The sequence below is a fragment of the Lissotriton vulgaris genome, chromosome 2_1, assembly GCF_964263255.1.
Source record: "Lissotriton vulgaris chromosome 2_1, aLisVul1.2, whole genome shotgun sequence".
Classification (NCBI taxonomy): domain Eukaryota; kingdom Metazoa; phylum Chordata; class Amphibia; order Caudata; family Salamandridae; genus Lissotriton; species Lissotriton vulgaris.
The window spans coordinates 817450298-817474927 of record NC_141687.1 but is presented as its reverse complement, the minus strand read 5'-3'; the positions used below and the strand labels follow the sequence as shown (position 1 = coordinate 817474927).

General features: G+C 41.5%; 1 protein-coding gene across 3 annotated transcripts in view; it reads left to right on the top strand.

Annotated features, from left to right (window-relative positions):
- The window catches only part of ZNF385B (zinc finger protein 385B), a 1149514-nt gene that overhangs the window by 1066099 nt on the left and 58785 nt on the right, over positions 1-24630 (top strand). For all 3 annotated transcript variants that reach the window (XM_086956211.1, XM_086956210.1, XM_086956212.1), the window contains 2 exons: positions 10030-10272; positions 15479-15657. In XM_086956211.1, the coding sequence (XP_086812337.1) occupies positions 10030-10272; positions 15479-15657 (422 nt within the window). The remainder of the gene's footprint in view (positions 1-10029; positions 10273-15478; positions 15658-24630) is intronic.

Here is a 24630-nt window from a genome sequence, read left to right as displayed (position 1 = left end):
TGTTGAAATGGTGAAACCATCTGTGGCATTAGTAACGCAAGCCTTGTTGCTAGTATTTTTGCAAATATCTTTGCATCAGCATTAATTAATGATATAGGTCTATAAGACCCTCTCTCTTGTGGGGGTTTCCCCTTCTTAAGAAAAAATATAATTTGAGTGCGATTCCAGGATTTTGGAGCTTGTTCTCCTTTACCAATAGCTTTGATAACCATAATCAGGAGAGGAATTAATTCTTCCATGCATTTTTTATAAAGTTCTAGGGGGATTGAATCTTCGCCTGCAGCTTTTCCCAGTGCTAGGGAGTTAATGGCTGCCTGTATTTCTCCTACTGTTATATCTACTTCTAAGTGATCAGCTTGTTCATCCTCTATATTCTGTACAACATTTTCTGTCAGATAGACTTTTATATTATCTCCTGTTGGGATTGTTTCAGGCGTATATAACTTTTGGTAGTATGTGGCAAACTGATGTAAAATTGATTTAGAATCTTGATGTAATTGTCCGTCGTCACCTTCTATTTCCTTGATCAGCGTTTGGGCTCGGTCTTCTGCCACTTTATATGCCAGAATTTTTCCTATCCTCTCCCCACTTTCATATTGATTCAGCCTATATTTAGCTAATTTAGAAATGCTTTTCTCCCTGAAAATATTTTTCAAAACTAGTCTTGATTCCATCAGTTTTAAATTTAAATCTTCGATTTCTTTTGCCCTTGTAGTGGTAAAAGTAGCTAGCATCTTAGATAGCCTCTCTTCGATATTAGATATATCATCTAGTAATTTTTTATTTTGAACTCTATTGGTTTTATTTTGCTGCCAAACAAACTGTTGTGTAAACCCACGGATGCTAGCCTTACATGCATCCCACACCATCAAAGGAGATGTAGAAGACCCATTGATATCAATAAAATCTTTTATATGTCCTTTCAACAAACTCACAAACTTAGTATCAGAGAAAAGATATCTGGGAAAGGAAAAGGGCCTAGGTGGATGCCTGTCCGTTTCAATTTCTATTATGAATGAAAGCGGGTTATGGTCCGATGTCACCCTAGGGCATATTGACATTTTACTAGTTGACAGTATAGAGTTAGAGGCAAAAACCATATCGATGCGTGAGCAGAGTTTATGGGCGGATGAGTAATAAGTATACCCTGTTAAGTGTGGGTGAAGATACCTCCAAGCATCTTTGATTGCATGTATATTAGCCAAATCTATGATGGCAGCCCTCGTCTTACGCATCCTTTGCAACGCACCCTTTCTGGTTGTGTCCATATTATAATCCATAACACAATTAAAATCACCCAACACTATACGTTCCCCTTCCCAAGTAAGTAACTCCATATTGACCTGATCAATTATTCTTGGTTCGTCCTGATTTGAGGCATAAACCCCACAAATTATATATTGGAGACCTTCCAAAGTCACTTGCACCATAGCCCACCTACCCGCTTTATCCGTCATTTTTTTGTTAACTTCTATTTTAAGCTGTTTATGCTTCAGTATGGCCACACCTCGAATTGAGGCATTGAAGTCTGTGCAGACCAAAAGATCATAGCCTAACTGATTCAATAAACGTCTATCCTTATATGCAATATGAGTCTCAGTTATAACTACTATCTGTGGGTTATGCATCCTAAGTTCTTCATATACTAGTCTCCTCTTAGTTCGACTGTTTAGTCCAGCCACATTCCACACTAGAAGTTTTAATTGATACATTTAATTGGTATTATTAAAAATTCTGACAAGGCTTCTACCCAAAAAGAAACATAGCATTTTTGCAAACCATATAAACTTCTCTTAGCCAAAAGAACACAGTTATATTTATACTCATGATGCATTTTTTTTTGTTTTTTCCCCTCCCCCATTTCCCACCCAGTGGCTACCTTCTGGTCCCCCCATTCGGTTGACTGCCGTTCCCTTGGCAGTCGGTGAGCAGATAGAACACTGATATGATCCAGGCATTCAACACTAATCGTAGCAACACAAAAGAAACACAAAAAGAAAAAGGAAGAAACCCGTGCTACCCAATGCTCGTTCATAGGAGCAATCGCTTAGTTACCACAAAAACTTTTAAAGCTAAAAATATAACTGAAGAATCAACAAAACAAAACCGTATGCGCTAAGCATTAGACACTAACTTAGTTGTTAGCTTAATCATTTCCCCTGTCGCCAGGAAGCAATAGCACCTTCAACCTCATTTACTTCCAAAAAGAAATAAGATCGACCGTTTTTAATCACTTTCAGCTTTGCAGGTTCCTGCAGATAAGCTTGATATCCAAGTTCTTTAATCGGATCGATGAATTGCTTCAGTTTCCATCGTCTTTCTAGCGAGAGTTTGCTTAGGTCAGATCTCACAAAAAAAATAATAGAATCAATGGTGACTGGAGTGTTAGGCCGTGCTTTTAAAGAAATAGCTTGTCGGAGCAGGAAGTTACCTATATAAATCAAAATCGGTCGTGGGAATTTACTACTCTTATCTTTTTGAAATAGGGGTAAGCGATGAGCCCGTTGGATCTGAGAGTCCCAATCCCAGTCTGAAAGGTCGGGAAATGCCTTTTGGAATAGATGGGTAATATATGCTCTCGGGTCCGCCCCCTCCGCTCCTTCAGCAATACCAAAAACACGGAGATTCTGTCTTCTCTGTCTATTTTCTAAGTCTTCCAGTTTATTTTGCATCTGAAGTAATTGAGAGGCATGTTTATTCACCGCTATTTCAGAACGCTGTGATTTCTCCTCTGTCACCACCACTCTTTGCTGCAGTTCCTCTATATCTTGAGACACTGCCCCCAATTTGCACGCCATCTCTTGCAAAGAGGTTTGAGTTCTGTTATTGTCCTCCCTCATTTGCTGATAGTGATTTTTAGCTTCTTGTTTCTGTTCGTGTAGAAGTTGTAAGATTGTCTGAAAAGAAGCAGACACCTCCCCTTGTGGAACCCATTCTGTTGGCCCGCTAGATAGAGAAGAAGCGATATTTTCCGTATGTATTTCTTGTATAACCTCTTCTGTCGGAGTAATTACTGCCTCGCCTGTATACCCAATTGGAGTATCAGGCAAGTCTTGGATTAGGTCTTGGGTTATACTGCCACTACTGTTATTGTTGCTTTTGCTACTACTGCAGCTAATTGACAAAGAAGCGGAGTTGTCTTCCATGAGTATCGTATTAGGTACTGAAGGGTGTGGCTGATCCAATAGACTTTCCCCCAAAGACTCTGATGATTCCTTATTCAAGCCAGATTTGTCAAAACTATCGGTCTTTGCTTTTGTCACCTTTGTCACATTAGAGATAATAGTCTGAGTGGGGCTGAGTGGTATAGTGATCTGTTTTAAGTCTTTGGAGATAGTGTTTTGATCGTTGGGGCTGTTACCAGACAATCTCATTGCCATAGATTTTACACCACCCTTGGCCTGTACCCATTGTCTGATTGGGCTATTCTCAGCAATCAATTTCATAACATTTGTTTTGGATTTGCTTGTGATTTTAGTAGCTTTATTCTTATTTTTGCCCTTTGATTTCTTGGTGATGAGTGTTTTATTTTTGTCTTTGATCGCTTTTAACATCGTATTACTTCCCATATCGTTAAGATCCACATATTCTTCATCTGTCTCAGCGAAATCTGTATTGTCAGTATTTTCAGCTCTCTCACTTTCTTCCACGCCCTCAGCACTCCCCTTGTCTGCAGGCATGCTAGTCGTGTTAGTTATTTCGATGTGAGGGGTGCTCACATTAGTATCAATATCAGAATTAGTCACTTTATTCAAAAGTTCTGAGGGTTCGATATCTCCTTTGGCTAGAGTAGTAGACAGATTAATTACCTCTTCCTCTGCACCAACCAGCTCCGTAGTGTCTGATGTAGATAACATGGTTACATTATTTAAAATATCGTCGTTCTGTGCTGCAGCGCTACTGCTTTGAAGAGAGTTCTCAGACTCCTCTGTTCTCACTTGAGCGCCCTCGTTTAATAATGGATTTTTTGCTGTGCTATCAACGGCGCTATCTACTGCATTACCTTTCCTTCGAGTTGGGTTTTTCTCCCCAAATTTACCTGAGTGCAGTTGTCCCGCATCTAAGGCTGCATCCATCGCGTTGTTAATACATGAGGATTTTTTATTTGTTGTAAGTTCATTTGTGGCCGCAATTGAGACCAGCAGGGGGGCCGTCGCTCTCCCGCTAGCAGCTGTTGTGCGGGTTGTCCGTGTTGGAGGTTTCGGCGCCATCCCGCTGCTGCTCCCGCTGCCGCTCGTCTCCTCTGGCTGTGCTGTTGCCGGTGTTGCGGGGGAACGCAGGCCAAACCAATTGAATACCGTCAGTCTCGATCTGGTCCACCTCGTCAGACTCACCCAGCTCGGCCAGCCACTCAGGGGTTCCTGACGTGATGAAACTGCAGGTTTCTTTGCGCTAGCAGCCCGTAGCCGACTCCGGATACGGCTGCCGATCAGCCGTAGCTGCAACATTCAGAATATACTCCTCTGCCCTTACGGTGTAAGTAAGTCTTCGTTCAGGTTTTTTCCTCACATGGCATATGACTCAGAAAGCAGTGTAGGCTTACAGCTTCGCCGCTCCAGTATTGTATTGCTGTTTCAGACCATTAGCTTAGTATCCGCCTGGACCCGTTTCAGTGTTCTCCACTCCGGCGGTGTCAATCCGCCATCTTGGACCTTCCACTGATGGCGTGTTACATGTACAAATCAATTTGTGTGGTAGGAATGTTTCCATCTTTCTTTTAAAACTAGCACACGCAAATGCTGGAAGATAAAGTAAAGAGACTGCAGTTCAGCAGTTCATCTGGTTGTGCTAACTACATATACAGCTTGAAGGCAGTTTAGGGTTTTTGGTTTCGGTTTGTAGTCGGGATTCTCTAATGTTCAGCTGCTCTAGAAGGCGTGCCCCAAGCTACTGAAGTCCATCTATATGTAGTAAACTTGCCAACAATATGGGGCAGATGAAAGTGGGGTAACTCCAAATAACCGGCAGGCTCACATATCATGAGTAAATTGAAATGTCTGTACTAAGGGTGCCATATATTTCACTTGTATCAACATCTTCCCACAGAATATTTCACTTGTATTAACATCTTCCCACAGAGATTTATTTGTTTGTTTAATTTTTATTATCGTGCTGCTGCACTGAAAGCATTGTTATGCTGTGCAAGTTACACTAGAAGTTAGAGAGAATATATAGAACTGGATAGAACATGGAATTACAAAACATTTCCTAAATCTTTCAAGAACTTTAAAAAAACTTTTACAGATTCTATAATTCACATGTTAGTTTTAACCCAAAGAAGATCAGTTTAAGAGCCACAACCAACTTAATCCCTCTGACTCTCAGTTCCAAGTGAAAAAAAGATAAGGTTGAAGTAGTGGATGAAACAGTTCACTGACCATATTGTTTTTATAAGAGGTATTAGCGTGGCCTCAGAGATGAGTATCATAAAGTGTTCTGTACAATGGTTTCAGCATTATACGCCCATCTATTGACCTAAGCTATTGATTGCCATACTTTCTATTGAATCACTTCAATGCCCCATGACATATGGAAATGAGAATGTGACTTTTTTAGCATTAAGGATGACTAGGCACTACTCAAGATTATCATATATATTAAGATACCCACAGACTTTAACTAACTGTCTCTGTACTGCTAACTCAAAGGCTGTCTCCCAGTGACCTCTTACCCCTATGTTCTAGCGTTTTGGTCTGTGATACTTTCAAGGAAAAGTGGTGAAAAGGAAACTTCCAGTGCAATAATCCTCGGATTTAGACGCTTTAAGAACAGCTCTCGGAGAGGAGAAATGGGAGATTAGTAAGGGCAGCCATTATGACATTTGTTGTATCTTCACAAAGTGCTGCATCAGCGGTGCTGATAGAGAGATTAAGATGGATGTCAGTACAGAGCCCTCTGCTTTGGAAAATAAATTATAGTGTCTCTTGATGGAAGGCATCTTGTGTTAGGTGTGTATGCAGAGCCAGGGCTTTAACTGATTTAATTTCCGATGAATTGGTTTCAGTTCCCCTTCAAATTTCTCACAACTTGTTTCTGCTATCTGAGTCAGACAAAGTTTGGGCATGCAAAACATCCAAATAAAAACATCCATTTCTAGTTGACAAACTTTAAAACTAAGCAGTTGAAAAGAAAACATTGATCAGTCATAATTGAGATTTATAACATAATACTTCAGTTTTATATGCATTTGGAGTCTTTCTCGGTCCCACACTTCATTCCACCTGTTCGGATAAGCAGCCCAATTCTACTGCTCTGCCCCTCCTTTTTGGTTCAGGAGATAAAAAGCATAAAATGGGAGGATACTAAATGGAAACTCACCTAACTATCAACTTCCAATACTTTTCCTGGGGAAGTCCTTTACTCCCAAAATGTTGTGTTTGACAAGTACTTATAAATTCAAGCAATAGAATGTTATGACGTCTTTGGTCCAGGAAAACAATTCCAATTCAATGGAAGTTGATTGTGAAACCCCTAAACAATAATCTAATAACTTGAGTTCTCCATTTAATGCTGATGCAAACACTGTAGCACAAACTTCAAATTCATCAATGCGCATGCAGCAGCTCGGCATATTGTATTACTGACCTCTGCACCTGTTTGGATGGCAAAGCGATGTTACCATAGCTAAGTCCCAGATAATCACTATTGGGAATCACCTACCCATCCATACTAATATAATAAAGAAAGAGCCCAAACCTTTGAGGCGGGTAATCTCAGGAACCACAGCACCAATCACAACACCCAATACAGCGTTGGAAAGGGCATTTGCAGCAGAAGGACATAGGCTATGCAGACGCCCACCATATACATTTAAAAGGTAAAAGAACCGTGCCAGCAAAGTAGTCCCTTGTGGGTGTGTCTGCGTTGTGCTGTGGGCGTGTGCTGGGGGCGTGACAAACGCTGGGGGCGTGTGGTACGCTCCGCCCTTCATGCCATGTCTCATATCGTGTGCTAATCTCAACCTGCTCCCTTTAAATACCCCTGCACCCCATAATCATAACCCACCCGTACTCCTTAAAATATCCCAACACCCTTAAACACTAACCCATCTTAACCCTATAAATATACACTGTACCCCAAAACCCAAACCTATCCCTAAACCCTAAAAATACCCCTGTACCCTGAAAACCTAAACATAGCCCTGAACCCTAAAAATACCACTGTACCCCAAAACCCAAATCTACCCCTGAACCCTAAAATAACCCTGTACCCCAAAACCCAAACCTAGCCCTGAACCCTTAAAATACCCATGTACCCCAAAACCCAAACCTAGCCCTGAACCCTAAAAATACCCCTGTGCCCCAATACCCAAACCTAGCCCTGAACCCTAAAATACCCCTGTACCCCAAAACCCAAACCTAGCCCTGAACCCTAAAAATACCCCTATACCCCAAAACCCAAACCTAGCCCTGAACCCTAAAAATACCCCTATACCCCAAAACCCAAACCTAGCCCGGAACCCTAAAAATACCTGTGTACCCCAAAACCCATACCTATCCCTAAACCCTAAAACTACCCCTGTATCCCATAACCCAAAACTATATCTGAACCCCTAAAATACCCAAACACCCCAAAACATATACCCCAGTACCCCAAAACATATACCCCTATACCATTACTTACCTTATCCAAACATTAAAAAAAACATGCTTTTACCATTCATGCATTTACAACGAATTTCGTTGTAAATGTATGCGTGGTAAAAGCATATAAAATGTAATGCCATGCGTTATAATGGCATTGCGGAGTCATGGTACTTTCGTAATGAAAGTATGCGGAGTGATGGTATGCGGAAAGAAAGTTGCGGAATAATGGGTGTTTACCCTCCCCCGGTAAGTACATTGGTGGCACGGCGGCCCACATCTCCAGCAACATACTCATATTTTTTCACCACCCATTTGAAAAATGCACAGGTCTCTCTCATTGATGGCCAGCACCGACATACACTTTTAGACACACCCCCCGCCACAAGTTCTAGAATTGCGAACTTTAGAGCTGGGGAGCTACGATCGAATCTCGGCATCAGCTCAACATCCTGTGATTCCAGGCAAATTGCTTTGTCTCCCCGTGCCTACCACAAATGAATGTGTTCTTCTGTAATGTAAATTGTGCTCATGCCATGTTGTTGAGTTTGCGCTATATAATATTGCAAGGAAAAATAAAGTAGGGAAACTCGAGTTCACACACTACTGAACGCGCACTCTTGAGTGCATCAGCAGTGCACTGTGAATCGGAGCGTTTCACAGGCCTGTCACAGATAAGAAATGCTATCAAAACGAAATCCACAAAACAATATACTACTGGCCGGCAGCAATTCATACCCGGACAACGTCGGGACGGCTGCTAGTAACTAATACATTTGATTTGCAACTTTTGAAATCGGTTCAAGTGTAACTTTGCAGGGTGTACGAAGCTGAAATTTGCACATTTAATTGTACAATCAGGTAACCTTCACCAAATTTAGAATTCACTTGCATAACTGACTACTATGTTGTGATGTATTAGGATCTTAAAAAGCATATTGAAATATTAATAGGGATCTCAAAAATGCTATTGAAATCCAAAAGTGAATTTAACTTTAAGCTGTAAGCTTACATTACGCTAAGTGGCCCATCTATGCCAGACAAAATTGAGCTTTTTTTAAGAAAGGCAAAACATTGATATGCTAATTTAGGATAATGTAAAATAAGAACGCAAGCGTCTAACACTAGAGCATAGTTCCTTTTGAAGAAGGACCAATGAGATAATGAAAACAACATTTCCAAATAAATGTTATGCTCACTATTAGTGTTTATCTCTTCAAAAGCCTATGTTGTACATTTGTACAATATACGCTTGCTGAAGAGTATAAGGCAGTATGAAGCAACTGAGCTCAAGAAGGTGGCAGGCAAAAAGCGAAATAATTTTACTTACAAATGTAAAACGGGTACACCCAAACAGTAGGTTAAAAGGAAAGGAAATGAAGGCAACAGTCATAAGGAAAGCCAATTTCACTGTAGATAAGGAATCCATACCAGGAGTAAAGCGGTAAATACACTAGGCAGATTACTCCTGTGTGTTCTACTTCATTGAACTAAGGTCATCGTCTATGGCGATTGCCATCAACAATTAATCATTAATCAACAGTTAATCTTCTTTGATGAAAATGGTTTAAAATAGGACTATGCGGAATATTGATAAACGTAGTAAATAATGTAATACATTTTGCTTGTCCAATATCTCGTGCCAAAATGCTTCATTCTGGATGGTGCATTCCCTCAATATGTCTCTGGCATATATACCATAAACAGGAGTGGATCAATGATAGTCAATATCAACATGTTTTCAGATGACTTGTGATGAAATTGGTTTAGACTCGTTAGTCCATTATGAAGATATTCACAGGCAACAATGCATAGAGCATACTTTTCAGTGACACAATGCCATTTGACAAGATCCTAATGCAAAAGATGCCCAAGGGTGAATTTGTTATCAACAAGGTCACAGTGGAAAAATTTGGCATGGATACGTTGTTCTTAGGTTACTTAGTCCATTAATGGTTTCTTGCTAATTGTGGTCGACTCTGAGGTTCTTTTTCCTTGTGCAAATTGTTAATTTTGAGTATTAAATGTAATCAGTCTGAATGGCACTTTTTAGTTCAATTCAGTTTTCTTTGTGAATCAGTCTCCCATCCTCCTTCTGCTGTAGCACCTGATTTCAGACCCTTTTCCTCTGCTAACCTTGTGCTGTTGATAATGAAAAAATGGAAGGGCAATGTAATGGTTAAGGCACCATATTTAAAATCTGTTGTTTTTAGTAATCTTTGCAGTGCTACCACCCTACTTGATTACTGATGTACTTTTACAGCTTCAGCAAGGAAAGAGTTCCCTATGTTTCAAAGCTCTCTTTGTTAGGGATTGTGGTGTTTTATATTTTGAGCAGTTACTAGATTGCAAACATACCGCGAAAGTGGTGTGACCGCTAAATACACCCAACTTCCATATCATGCCTCTTTCCACTGGTCAATGCATTTTTGTGTATTATTTTTAGATGATGACGGGATGATGAAAACCAATGGTTCAAGTCAGCCTGTAAAGGATGAGGTACTACCATTGGTCTCCGAGCCTGATGATGCATTAGCAATCGTACCATTTGAAGCGCCCTCCAAAGGCATAAATGGAGCCGCCAGCGTTGTCTCTGAGTCGGAAGAGGAGAAAGCCAAAAAACTACTTTACTGTTCACTATGCAAAGTGGCTGTGAATTCCCTATCACAGCTTGAAGCACACAACACAGGTGAGTTTTACCCACCTCCGTTTCATTATTACCTTAGGTCACGAGACAAACATGACTTAGGATGAATGATTTTCAATTTACTATGACTACACACAACAGATTCTCACTGACTCAGGCACCACTAATAAAGTGCATTTGTTCATTTAGTTTTATGTATTTGCATTAGGCACAGCCTGGTTACTTCAAAGATCTTGAATCCCGATCTTGTAAACATAATTGTATTTAATAGTTTTACTCACTGGCTTCAGTGTGACTAGTTTGCATCACTTTTTCATGGTCCTAGCCAAAACCACTGGCCTTGTAGTTCAAGAGAAAAGGGTTTATAGAAGGGGCAAATAAGTGTGGTATTAACTAAAGTTGCACAGCCTGGGAAGTTAGATTTTAGTGACTGTGAGGAGTGTGTTCTATTAACCTTTCTCCATTTGATGTGTGTTTGCAAACTAGTGCAACACCATCCTGCTGTGTAGCAGAAGGTTTTGCTTGGTGTAGTCTTTTTTCAGGTGTAATTCCCTCCTAGACATCTAGTCCCAGATTATGATTGTGGAGGCTGAGTGTGCCATCTGGCTACATGAAGGAGAGCACATGAAAAACGGGTTCCCCATCTAAACCCAGGTGCTCTCAGGTGAGCGCTTGGTGCTGTCCTCTGCACAGATCACTTTATGAGGCTTAAGGTACAGCTCTTTTCTGGTCTGCCAAATAGACCAGGATGTCCACCACATACATTGGCACCACATTTTATGCTTTATGGATGCTGAAATCAACTAGCTTCTTTCTCATCCTACTTGCCACTAACTCCATGTCTAGGGCAAAGAGATGCAGCAAAAGTGGTCAGTGCTGTCTCCTTCCTGGATTCAAGTGCCAGCAATCTGAGATCTCTCCACAAGCTCTACACCTGACTGTTGGATCGGGAAAACATAATCAAATGCAGTTCATGAAGTAAGGGTCAAAAATAAATACCTGCAATACTTAAAAAAGATTCTCTCACCCATCTGTATTCAAGATATTATATATCAACAGAAGTCGCAACATAGTCAATAACATTCATTTCTAAAATGTATAGTAAATGTGGCAGACATCCTATATTGAGGACTGTGCTTCTACGTGGAATTATTTCAGAGGTACCAGGTTTGGTTTCACATTCATCAACCATCTCATTATGGCCTGATGAAGGATTTTTACATCTGTATTGATCATGGACATTGGTCTACTTGGCCTAAATTCCCTTTGATCCTTCTCAGTTTGAAGTATTACCACAATCATTGCCTTTCTTGTAGCATCCTGTAGACACCCGAGCTCCAAGGTCTCCACACAGACCTTATAGAATTCTTTGAGTAGTCCATCCATATGCCAAAGTAGTCTGATTTTTGACGTCTGCAAGTGCCTTCTAGTGTTTATCTCTGCAAGTGCCGTCCAGTGTTTGTCTCTAGTAAGAGCAATGTACTCTAGTTGTATTATAGTAGAGCGTAGTTCAGTTGTTATTCATTATTAACTTTATAGCGTCTTTAGTTGCCTTGATACTGTCTGCTACTTTCATGAGGTCCACCCAAATTAGAATAATTTCAATAGACACTATTGCCCACATGCATCAAAGTAAATTGCATTCGCAAACGGTGCGAATCGCGAATGCAATTGATAAAATTGGGATGCATCATGTTTTTCGCAATTTTAGAAATCGCAATCACGTTGCGATTTCTAAAATTGCGATTGCATTTAAGAAATCGCAATTTGAGATTTCTTAAATGCAATGCATGAACATTTGAAATTTGCGAATTCGCAAATAGGGAGAGGTAAATTACCATGAAGTTGACCTTCATGGTAATTTGTGAAAAGTTTCATTTTACACACACACATGCCCTTGGGGCATGTGTGTGTAAAAAATGCACTTAAAGTTATATTTCAGGGGTGCAGGGGGGGTCCTTTAAATCCCCCTGCACCCTTGAAATAGCATTTTCAATTTGCGATTCGCAAATTGCGAATCGCAAATTGAAAATGACTTCTCATTCATTCCTATGGGCCTCTAGGCCCATAGGAATCAATGGGAAGGGATTCCTCAATTGCGATTCGCAAATTGTGAATTGCAATTAAGGAAATTTAAGAAATCGCAAAAAAAATGTGATTTCTTGGTGCATAGCCGTTTGCAATTTCTTAATTGCGATTCCTTAATTTTCGCAATTAAGAAATCGCAAAGGGCAACAATGATGCATGTGGCCGAAAGTCTATTTTATGTTTCAGTTGAAAGAAGGAGCCCCTTAAAGCCTTAAGGATATCAGACAAAAATGTTCAGAAGTTGCTCCTAATCGCTTTAAGAGGAAGAGATTTTTCTGCATCCCCAGTTTTGGAGAATTGTATAATGAACAATTGTATTTGCCAAAAATGTGTTGCCACCCTTGTATTTTAATGTCTGTGGTGGATCTGGAGGGTGTCAGATTTTCATCAATCAGGACCCCAAACAATCCCAGCAACATTGTATTGAACCTCAAGGCTATCATGTTATTGTTTTACAAAGCAGGGTCGTCCAGCACACTACCACCACTTTGTTTCGAGAACTATCAAACACTTCTTTCTAACAGAGGTTGGCAAACATCAATTTAAAATAGATAGGGCTCCGATTGGCAACATTTCCGAGGGGGCATCGAGGTTCTGCTCTTTACATCTAATCGATCTCACAGACTCACAAGGAGTTCACATTGGCAAAATCACCCCGTGCAGAACACCTGGGGCTTTAGTACCATGTAGGTTAAATGCTCCATAGTCTTTATCAGAGGTATTTTATGTCGCATTCTGGGTCAACTACACAGTACTCAGGGGTGCCTCTTGAACATTTACAATGATGCATCTCTCATTCAGCTCTTCGCTCTTTCCAGCACCCCTAAAGCCTATTTAATTGTCAGTCAGAGGAAGTTCTCACCTTAAACGGATTACGTCAAGGCCTTACCAGTCCATATACAATCCTACTGAATGGAGCACCAGAGGGGTCACACCTGGCACAGATATCTTCACTGCCAGCGTGACTGCATCTTCATTCCTTTTATTATTTTCTTTTTTTATTGCACTTGGCTAGACTCCCACTCTTTTCTCACTGCTACAGCAGGTGAACTACCTCACTCGTTTGTCTTGTTAGCTCTAGCAGGCACTGCATTGATGATGCACTCTCTGATGGTGCTTCCCAACTACTGCTGCATACTTACATGCATGTCAGCTTTGGTATCAGTAGCCTAAGTTATGCATCCAAGCCAGGCAGAACCCACCACTCTAGTCCGGGTAAGCTAGATACACACCAAAGATAAAGATAAAGCCTGCCTGACATCAAGTCAGGCAGGCTTAGCTACAGAGGCAATGTTTAAAGCATTTGTGCAACACACACACACACACACTAACACATGGAATACACCACAAAGAAACTCCACACAGGGTTATATAAAAAAATTTGTAGTATATTGTAAATGCGTTTCAGTTTTTAGGGATTTTTACAGATAATTACAGACAGAAAACAAAGTGTTTCCTGTCTGTATTTATTTTTGAAACGAAAAAATGCAGAAAAGTGTGCTTCTTGTGGTTGACTCTCCATGCTGTTTTTCGTGATTTCTAGGACAACAGCTGAGCCGATAGGCAGGACGGATAGATACAAATAGATTGAGATTTCCGTAAATGCAGGTATATGGTAACATATATTTGTATTATAATGCTCATATTTACCTGAAGGTGTAGTGTTTTGCTATATTTGGCTGCTTAATGTGCTAAAACACGACAGGCAGCGAAGTATGAGGGCATGTTTATTAGTTAAATAAATGTGGAAATATACTATTTTATGACTCCATATATTCGCTAAACTCTAAATAAATATGGATAAATACCAATAAAATGGGCAAAAAATAAATTTAGATACAGACAGAAATGTTAACGAAAAAAAATACCATAAACCTGGGAGCCCTAATTGTAAATAACACCTCATACATTGCTGGCAAAATCATAAATGAGAGTGCCTGTGCGCCTACTAAACTTTATACAGTAATTTTGTGCAGAGTATGTCAAGCAGTTCGGTCTCCACTAGCAGCTAGCTCTATGTCGCTCTTGGGCCGGCCGGCCATATATACATGCACACTTCTAAATGCCACCACCTGCCTGTCATGGCCCGGCCCCACCCTGCCCTGCACGCATGTCAGAATCAGTCAAGGAAAAATTAAATGATATTGTTTTATTATAATTTTATTTTTCTGTGACTGACTCTGATCAGTGGGGCGACGCTCCTCCGCCATTACGGAGGAGCCGCCCCTGCTAGTGTACTACACACTGTGAGTTAGGGGTAGTCCAGTCTTTGAAACATTGGAGAGTGAGCCGATAGTAAGCTGTTCAAACACCCATGAAGCGATTTAATTTATAAAGCTGTAACATTCTGTTAGGTCACTGGAGCATTTTCTGCTCATAACTAGATTTACAATAGAATTGTTTATTGGGGCCGGGTCTGGTAGTTGGATCACTGGGGCTTTGTCTGGTCATATCTATGTCACATCTCGATTGAAGAGCCATTGTTTGCTTTATAATGGCTTTTTTTGCAAGAACCCTGGAGCCTCTTATAAGGGCTGAAGTGTGTAATGGCAAACTTATGGTTCCAAAGCGGCTTTTCAGAATTCTCCTGTTCCCTTTTAATAGGCAAATCGAGACAAACTACTGTGTGGTTTTCAGTCTTCCCTCTTCAAGGGCGGTGGGTGAGGGGTGCATTTCCATGGCTCATGTATTGTAATGTGAGATAACTGGGGATTTCCTTATCGAATGCGCAATAACCCCTGGCAAATGAGGACATCCTTCAATCACTGGACCACCTAATTGTTTTCGAAGGCATATGCAGTATTACAGAGGAGAACACATGCCCCCTTCATTGAAACCAAACATTACTTGATGCACAAGAAGGAAAAAGAGTTGCTTGCCCTTGTTTGAGCGTCAGATGCACTTGAGAAAACCGGACTTTCGCCCAGTAACTTTCTTGAAGTACAGACCCCTTCCATTAAATACATTTTTTGCAAATTATTTTGTTAAGTGTTGGCCTGGTTGCTAGTAGCTTAAAAGACATAGCACAGCATGCCAATAACTGACGTATACTGTTACCAAGGCAGCAGCCAAAGTAAGTATTACGAAATTGATGTATAAACTACTGCGAGTGAAATTTCTGAAGGTATCTGTAATGTTTGTTTTAATTGTATTTAAATAGGCTCCAAACACAAGACCATGGTCGAAGCTCGAAACGGTGCAGGTCCAATTAAATCGTATCCAAGGTCTGGATCCAGGTTGAAGCTTCAAAATGGCAGCAAGGGCTCGGGTTTGCAAAACAAGACATTTCATTGTGAAATCTGTGATGTCCATGTCAATTCAGAAATTCAGCTAAAGCAGGTAAAATAGTACAGATGGATGTAAAATGACATTTATTTTCTTTTATAATCAGGTTTTCATGTTTGAATATTGTAATTGTAATTTTATATTTATATAGCGCATTGTCACCAACGGTCTCTAAGCGCTTGCTTTGGGAACCCGTCCTGGTTTTTCCCTGTGAGATAACCCGTACTGGGCACCCCCAAGGTGAAAGCCAGGCATCCCGCCGCGGGGGGCCATAGTGGAGATTAAGCAAGCTATTGCCCGGAGTTGCAGAGTGTGAACCCGTGATTCGAGCAGGCATCGAAGCGAGAATTATCAAGTCCGTGGACATTTTGGGCTCAAGACCCTGCCACGTCGGGAATTGAACCCTGGTCCCGGGTCTGACCTCTGCTTCATGGTCTGCCTCTTCTAACCATTGAGCCACACTTCTCCATATTAAAAGCTGGTTTGGTCTCAGGTTGCCCAAACCTGAACACAAGCTCTTGCATTCTCTGAAATCGATCTGGTCAGCTTGGAAAGGGCTTCCTTTCAGCAATCGGAAGCCATTCTACAGCTTCCTGGTCACTGATGAGAGTGCAGATTATTGATCGTTACTGTATACATAAATCATGTGCCCTATGGGCGCATCCTTGTCTTACAGTTTAACGTTCCATAAAATGTTTCAAATAAAGCACTGCTACACTCCTGGGAAGCAAAGTATATAGATATAATACCATGCATGCCTCACCTTCACATAAGGCCTCTTTTAGACCATACTAAAAACAAATGCAGATTCTTTTGCTATTATTTGCAGACTTTGTACCACATCATAAGCTGTACCTGTTATATTCTGGCCAGGAATTCATAGAAGATTTTTTGACAGACATAAACACTTTTGCATCTGCAATTGTGGCAGAGATCTCTCCAGGACTGTAGAGCTCTCAACACCTGTAAATCCAACTCAATGGGTAGGATAATGAGTGTTCCAAGCAGCGGTTAGCCTTGGACGTTTGTGAATGCCCGCTAACATATACACAAATTCCTCTCATTTCCCTTTCCACCCAGGAAAGGATTGGATTTTTACCCCAGCGATGTGCTGGTAAATCCCTGTCTAGGATGAGAATGGAAATAGATCACTCCCATGTTTCCTGGGGTATGGGGGGAGGGGTTTCTCCACAAAGGCAAATATTTTCCGTGCAGTACAAAATGTGCATTACACAGGGGATCCTATTCCAGGGAAATGGGCAAACCAGGAAGAGGAACCTGATGGAAATGTGATGTGATCTTTCTCAGAATTAGTATGGAAACCTACACGTGGGAACTACAATTTAAGTAAGTGTAAATTTGCAAATGCAGATTTATGACTTCCTTTGGGAATCAGGCCTATAGAGTCTATTAAAAATTGAGCACAAATTGATAGTTAACACAATTGAGGGGTTGTGTTTGGAGCTTTTTTGTTAATTCACGAAGGTGAAGTGGTGAGCAGAAAATGGTCAGTCAGTTAGCAGACAAAGCTGTATTCCCCCTCTCTTCAGGTTTCTCTATTCTTCAATGTAGGAGGCTGGCTCTCTATATAGTGTACTAAAATGAAGTGCACTCTGCAGAGAGTCCAGTGCATCCCTTACTGGTATACAGAGGCAAAAGTAGATAATACTAATGCTCTTTCTGTGGTAGTGTGGGCGAGCAGTTATTCTTATCAGAGGGTGGTGCTAAGCATTGGTTGTACTCATAGAGGCAATATATGAGATACACCAAAAAGTCGAAAGTTTATTATGATTTGGAACTCTTAGAGGTCTACATAAAAGAAAGATCTTTTTAAAACAATTCATGCAGTGTAAAATATACAAAATGATAAAATATAAGAGGAAGTCAATCAGCTTACAAGCATGCTCTACTTTAGATAAAAAAGGCCCAGAGACAGAAAAAGGGTAAACGCGCAATCAATCAATTAAGCATTATAATGTAATACTACACAAGCTTGATAAATGCAACAAATAAGTGGTGCAAAATGTTTTACAGTACAACACTAATACAGTACTTCTATTTGTGCAAGTTCAAATGCGCAATCAAATCAAGTAAACATTATAATGCAATACTATACAAGCTTAATAAATGCAACAAATAAGTGGTGCAAAATGTTTTACAGTGCAACACTAACACAGTACTTGCATTTGTGCAATGCGTCCAGCTTTACAAAGCAATATTAATACTATAGTTCTATTTATACTGTGCAAAATATTAAAGACCTAAAGTGCCATATTCCCCAAATTCAAAACCAAATACAGTTACTATGGAATTACGACATTCAAGCATATCTAAAAATGTTTAACAATTGTTTAAAAGATGTAAAATATTTTGCACAAACTATTTCTGATGGTGGTGCAAAGAAACATTTCTGGGCCTCTGCAACCGTAATTATGTTGCACTTTAAAAACAGTGGTATTCGCAATTGGCGCCGCAATGAATGAAGGAGAGGACAAACAAAAATCACATAATTTAAATCCTGAACACAATTCCCACAAAGATCACATATCCTCTCCTCCCTAGGAAATCCCTCCCAAGGTCCCGTGATGATTCATAATGAAAGCAGATTCAACCTTAATAAAAATAATAATTCTGTGTACACCATGGGGGAGGTTCCATAGTATATATGGTTGCGTGTTTTTTACAGATGCTATTCTCCCCTATTATTTCATTATGGGCATATTGAGCACACAGTACAATGTCCCTTTCCCAGCTCACTTCATAAATACATATTTTAATTAAATTTTTTAAGGTAAGCTTTGGAAGGTGTGCCACCTCACTCTGACTAATTTCAAACATATCCAGAGCTTTAATATAATTTGTGAAGACTGCACTTCTTAACTTCAAACAATAAAAAATGTAATATTTCAATGCACCTCAGATGGAACCAGAGTCACCATTCAGTAAGTTATTCCCCCACCTTCGAACAGCAGCCATAGCAAACACATTGGTAGAGAGGACCCAAATTCAAGTCGGAAAGCCAAAGGTAGAGCTGTAAAATTCAAATTACAGCTTTGGCACCAAATACACCCGTCAACATGGGAAACCATTTGGTTTAGTATGAAGGCCCTCAGCCACCAACCTAGTTGGTGGCATGCTTCATCATCGCCCCCCCCCCCCCCCCCGAGGCACCGAGTGCGCCTCAGGTGTGCTACAAAGCCAGATTACTGCGGAGCAGGTTTTTTGGAAGGTGAGTGTACTGTGCAGGTGTGTTGCGTGAGATTTTAAAATTGTCCTTGGGGTCCCTAACGGTTACTTTATTGGTGGGCCCAAGGCAGAGGTTAAAAACAAAGGCTTGGGACGTGTAGGGGCTGACTTATGGTCTCCCATGTCCAGTGTGGTCGACTAGTTTCAGCCAGGCCTTTTTATTAAACAGGCTTTCTTCAGGACCTATGTGTGGGGGTGTTACAGGGATCTATGTGATTATCAGTGCCCTGTATGTGAAGCACGCGCTAAGGTGCTGATATATGTAAGAGGTATTTACTCTCAGTTTGTACCTGTAAAGGAAAAAAGGACAAACAAGAGACACATAAAATTAAAAAACGCAAAATTGTCAACCAAAAACAATAAAGTAACCGTTAGGGACCCCAAGGACAGAATTTTAAAACCTCATGCAACACACCTGCACAGCACACTAACCTTGCAAAAAACCCGCTCCGCAGTAATCTGGTGTCGCAGCACACCTGAGGCGCACTCAGAATCCAACTTATTACCAACAGTGCCAGCAGTGTTCATCGTTGGGGCAGCCTAAGTGTCCATTTCTTTTATGTCTTCCATTATTTCCGCTAGACAACACAATTTATTGGACTGACCTAAGAGATCAGCTGGGTCTGGGCTTTGAGTGAATCGACCAGCTTGATGCAAGGCAATGCCCTGGGACGAAACCGTAACTAATCTTACACGTTTTAATTATTTGCACCTGACATCATCTTCAGTCCCTTTTTCCCTGCTCCACTCCCCCTCTTTGAAAATAAGGACAGCCTGAGGGGATGAGACAAATAGGACAAAGGCTTCTTTTCCCGAATATTTATTTTTAGTTTATAAAAGTTTAGAAGTACTAGTGGAGAAAGCAGAAAGCAGCTGGAGCAGAAGTGGAGATTGATCAGCAGGAGCGCAGACACCTAGATGGCATCTTGTAAGAATGCCCAAACTGACATGCTCCAAAGACCCGCTCTTCCACTCCTCAACACCTTTCTCCTGCAACTCTGCAACTCTGCAACTGACTTTAACTCCCTTCTGGTTGTCTAGTTATCCTGACGATGTCCAAAGGGCCCATATGTGCCTTAAAATGCCTTAGGAGAATGTACTCTTATGGTGGGAGCCAAAATCGAATGCCCAATTACAAGACGTTTGATGGCAGTTTACGAGGGCAAGATCAAGTGGGCAGGAAATGAGCAATGTGTGCAGGGAGCAGAGCCCCCCCCCAACCTAGAGGCGCAATCCGTACCGGCCCAATCCTGGCCGTCTCCACACTACTGACGGGGCCTGCAGCCTTAGCCTCCCATGCACATTATCTCTAGAAACATAATAAAATTATATTTATTGTCTGAAACGCCACTCTTTAAATCTCAAGTCCAACAACACATCAACACAACTCCAACACTTGGGGGGGAGTCTGGCAGTCGACGACCTACTTCCCATTTTTGTGGCACACGCTGTTAATTAGAGGATTTTTTCTTGGGTGGGGATAGCAGGCAAGCAGACTGAGCAGGGCTCTTAGAGATCTCCAATTGCTCCATTGAAACAGGAGAGAGAAAGTCAAGTGAGTTGTGGCTACAGCCTTTAATTGTTACTGGCAGGGCTAAGAAACATTACGGGGGAAGTCTCGGCCTCGGTCATGCTCGTTCCACATGCCGAGTCCTCCCAGCCGCTCTCAATCTTTGCCAGCCACTCACCGGGGGCCATAGCCGGACCGGGCCAGAACTACTCACTAGCTCCTCGCCAAAGCATGCTATGTCACATGGGTCATAGTCTTGCAATGGCTGCTCATACAAAATTACACACACTCAAGAATAAATCAGAGACATATCTGTAAAATTAACATTGATTTTTATATAATTTTTCAGGCTAAGACTTTGTTTTAAGGTTAGTACATTTTGAGTTTTTCAGAGTTCACAAAAGAAATCACTATTGTGCGCAATTACGCATGATAGAAGTCAACAGGGAGAAAATAGGAAAAAGCATATAAAATCACACAGCAGGTAATTGAGGTTCACCTACTGGACTTAGGTAAGTAGCCAGGCCAGGTCCAATGTTCTAGCAGCTGAAGGTCAGGAGGGTCCCGGATTCAGCTTAGAGCAGGGTGCTGAGGTCGTTGGTAGATGGCATGCTACAAAGAAGGGGGTCCCCTGAAAACCCACAGCCCAGAGGGACTTAAAGGTAAGTCCAGGGGTGTTACTCGAAGGGAGCAGGTGGCAAGGGCCTCAGGGCCACAAGAGCACAGCTGTTTCATCATTACCCAGGCTGGGCGGGCTGGGTTCAGAGCAGATAGGGCAGCCAAGCGACATGCTTCGAGATGGTCCTCGCAGTTAGGGGCAGGCAGGTTACAGTGATGATTCCTGGACAACTAGGCCACTCACATACTTCTTGTCAGGGGTCTCGAACTCCCTTGACAGGTGTCTACATCCTGGGTATTTGGAGTCCGGCTTGGACTCTTTCTTCTCAGTCTTTGGTATGGGGGTTCGGTAGACCGGGTTTAGGCACAGCAGAGCTCTGGTAGGTCCTGGTGTCCTCTCACTTGGTGGGGGTAAAGATCTGACTCTCCTGAGCTGATGTACTGCTTCTGGCATGGGTGCTGCATCGGAGTTGCTTGTTAGCAGCAGATCATTAAACCCGACTTCGCGTATTGGTGCCTGTAAGCTGCAAGGATAGCTTGTCTACTCCAAGGGAGGTTTGAAGCCTGGAGGTGCATAGGATTCTTTTAGGCCTCGCAGTTGCAGGTTGAGACAGCAAACCATGATTATTGAGTCCTGGAAGCAGCCTGCAAGGTTTGGCACCAATTTTCTGCACCAGGTCTTCGTTTCTCCCTCGGGTCAGCAGCTCTTCTTTGTTCATTGCTCTTCTTAGGTCCATCAAATCTAAGTTTAGGGTCTGGGGATGCCACCTAAATTCTAAATTTAGGGGTGCTAAAAGGGGCTGACAGGTACTAGCCAATGTGCTACCTACCTTTATGGTGTCTACACCCTCGAAGTGACCACTTCCTGGGGGAACGGGCTCTATCCGGTTAATTTCCTACCATCACAAGATGGAAGAATTGGAAAAGTAGTGTCCAGATCGCCTCCCCCACCTTAGGGGCGGTGCTGGCTGAATGTGGGCAAACCTCCTAATTTAATTTTCCCATCTGTCCTCCCACCAAAGGGGACCAGGAAAGGGGGGTTGGCATCCTTCCCTATCTGGAGATCCCTGGGTTGCATTCCAAGGGCGACATCACCTTTTAAGCTTCCCACCATGGCAGGCCCTCTTGGCCTGGAGGAGGTAAAGAGCACCACCCCCAAGAACAGGCTTTGTTGCTGACCTATGAGAGTGCTGGCTCTCACCCTGTGAAGTCAGAAACATGTCTGCTGGTGGCAGGCTTTATAAGACTAGTCAGAGACCACACCAGTGCTTGGTAGATGTTCAGAAGACTCTCTAGAAGTGTATCCTTTGTACAGTTGTCAACTAATCCAACCTGGATTTATTAAGATGAGAAGTTTGGTGCCAAACATCTTAGGATACAGTGAAACCATTGTGGAGCTAGGAAACTTGTAATTACAAGTATGCAGCCCTTGTACTCTCTATGGCTTCCCTGTACACTTACAGTATCCAAGAATGGATTAGATATAGCAGGGCATGTCTGTTCATCCAGATAGGCCCACACATGAGATATAATGCACTCTACCTTAGGCTGTAAGGCCTGCAGTAGGCGTGACTTATCTATACCTCATGCAGTGTCTGTGGGCACAGGGATGTGTGCCATACTGGCTCTTCAGTTTTCTCTGCACCAAACACACAGCCTGCAATGGCAGTGTGCATGATCTTGGTGATGGGCCCTCTTCAGTCCCAATGTCCTAGGTACCAGGAGTACTATTTATTTGGGACTTGCAGGGATTGCTGAAATTGTGGTACAGTTTTTAGGGAAAGAACACTAGTACTGATTACCTGGTTAGCAGAGACCCAGTACGGATCACTGACATTATATCAACCACAAAAATATCGAGATACAATAATATCGATGATAAAATATCGAGGGACAAAATATCGACTGGCTATCTTCAAACAGGTAAGTACTAAAATATTGACTCAAAAATATCGAGTTACAAAAATATAGACTGTCAAAATATCGTTTTTTTAAATGTCTTTAAATTAAGTTAAAACTAATTTAATAATAAATATATTTATTATAAACGTAGTTAAAATTATTAAATAAATGTAATATTAATATATAATTAATGTAAATTACACAAAAATATAGCAAAAATAATACATATATATATATATATATAAACATATTATTAAATAAACATATATAATATTTTTACCGTAGCATAGCAAAATGGTTAAAATTTATTGTAACAACTCTAGTGAGTTCAACAGTAGCAAAAGCGTTGGATAGCGTAGGGGTAAAATTTACTATTCCCACTCCAGTGGGTGCAACAGTAGGGAAAGCGTTGGATAGCGTAGGGGTAAAAATTACTATTCCCACTCCAGTGGGTGCAACAGTAGGGAAAGCGTTGGATAGCGTAGGGGTAAAAATTACTATTCCCACTCCAGTGGGTGCAACAGTAGGGAAAGCGTTGGATAGCGTAGGGGTAAAAATTACTATTTCCACTCCAGTGGGTGCAACAGTAGGGAAAGCGCTGGATAGCATAGAGGTAAAAATTACTATTCCCACTCCAGTGGTTGCAACAGTAGGGAAAGCGTTGGATAGCGTAGGGGTTCAAATTACTTTTTCCACTCCAGTGTGTGCAACAGTAGGGAAAGGGCTGGATAGCGTAGGGGTTAAAATTACTATTCCCACTCCAGTGGGTGCAACAGTAGGGAAAGCGCTGGATAGCGTAGGGGTAAAAATTACTATTCAAACTCCAAAGAGTACAACAGTAGGGAAAGCGTTGGATAGCGTAGGGGTAACAATTACTATTCCCACTCCAGTGGGAGCAACAGTAGGGAAAGCGTTGGATAGCGTAGGGGTAAAAATTACTATTCCCACTCCAGTGGGTGCAACAGTAGGGAAAGCGCTGGATAGCATAGGGGTAAAAATTAATATTCCCACTCCAGTGGGTGCAACAGTAGGGAAAGCGCTGGATAGCGTAGGGGTTAAAATTACTATTCCTACTCCAGTGGGTGCAACTGTAGGGAAAGCGCTGGATAGCGTAGGGGTTAAAATTACTATTCCCACTCCAGTGGGTGCAACAGTGGGGAAAGCGCTGGATAGCGTAGGGGTAGAAATTACTATTCCCACTCCAGTGGGTGCAACAGTAGGGAAAGTGCTGGATAGCGTAGGGGTTAAAATTACTATCCCCACTCCAGTGGGTGCAACAGTAGGGTAAGCTCTGGATAGCGTAGGGGTTAAAATTACTATTCCCACTCCAGTGGGTGCAACAGTAGGGAAAGCGCTGGATAGCGTAGGGGTTACAATTACTATTCCCACTCCAGTGGGTGCAATAGTAGGGAAAGCGCTGGATAGCGTAGGGGTAAAGATTACTATTCCCACTCCAGTGGGTGCAACAGTAGGGAAAGCGTTGGATAGCGTAGGGGTAAAAATTACTATTCCCACTCCAAAGAGTGCAACAGTAGGGAAAGCGTTGGATAGCGTAGGGGTAAAAATTACTATTCCCACTCCAGTGAGTGCAACAGTAGAAAAAGTAAAAACTTCATAAATAAATATAATTAATAGAAATATTATTACCAAGTAAATTTAATTTCCTATACCAATTACTTTTATTTACCAATTAAATTTTATTTAATGGACAATTATTAATTAATTAACAATTTTAATTAATTTAGATAATT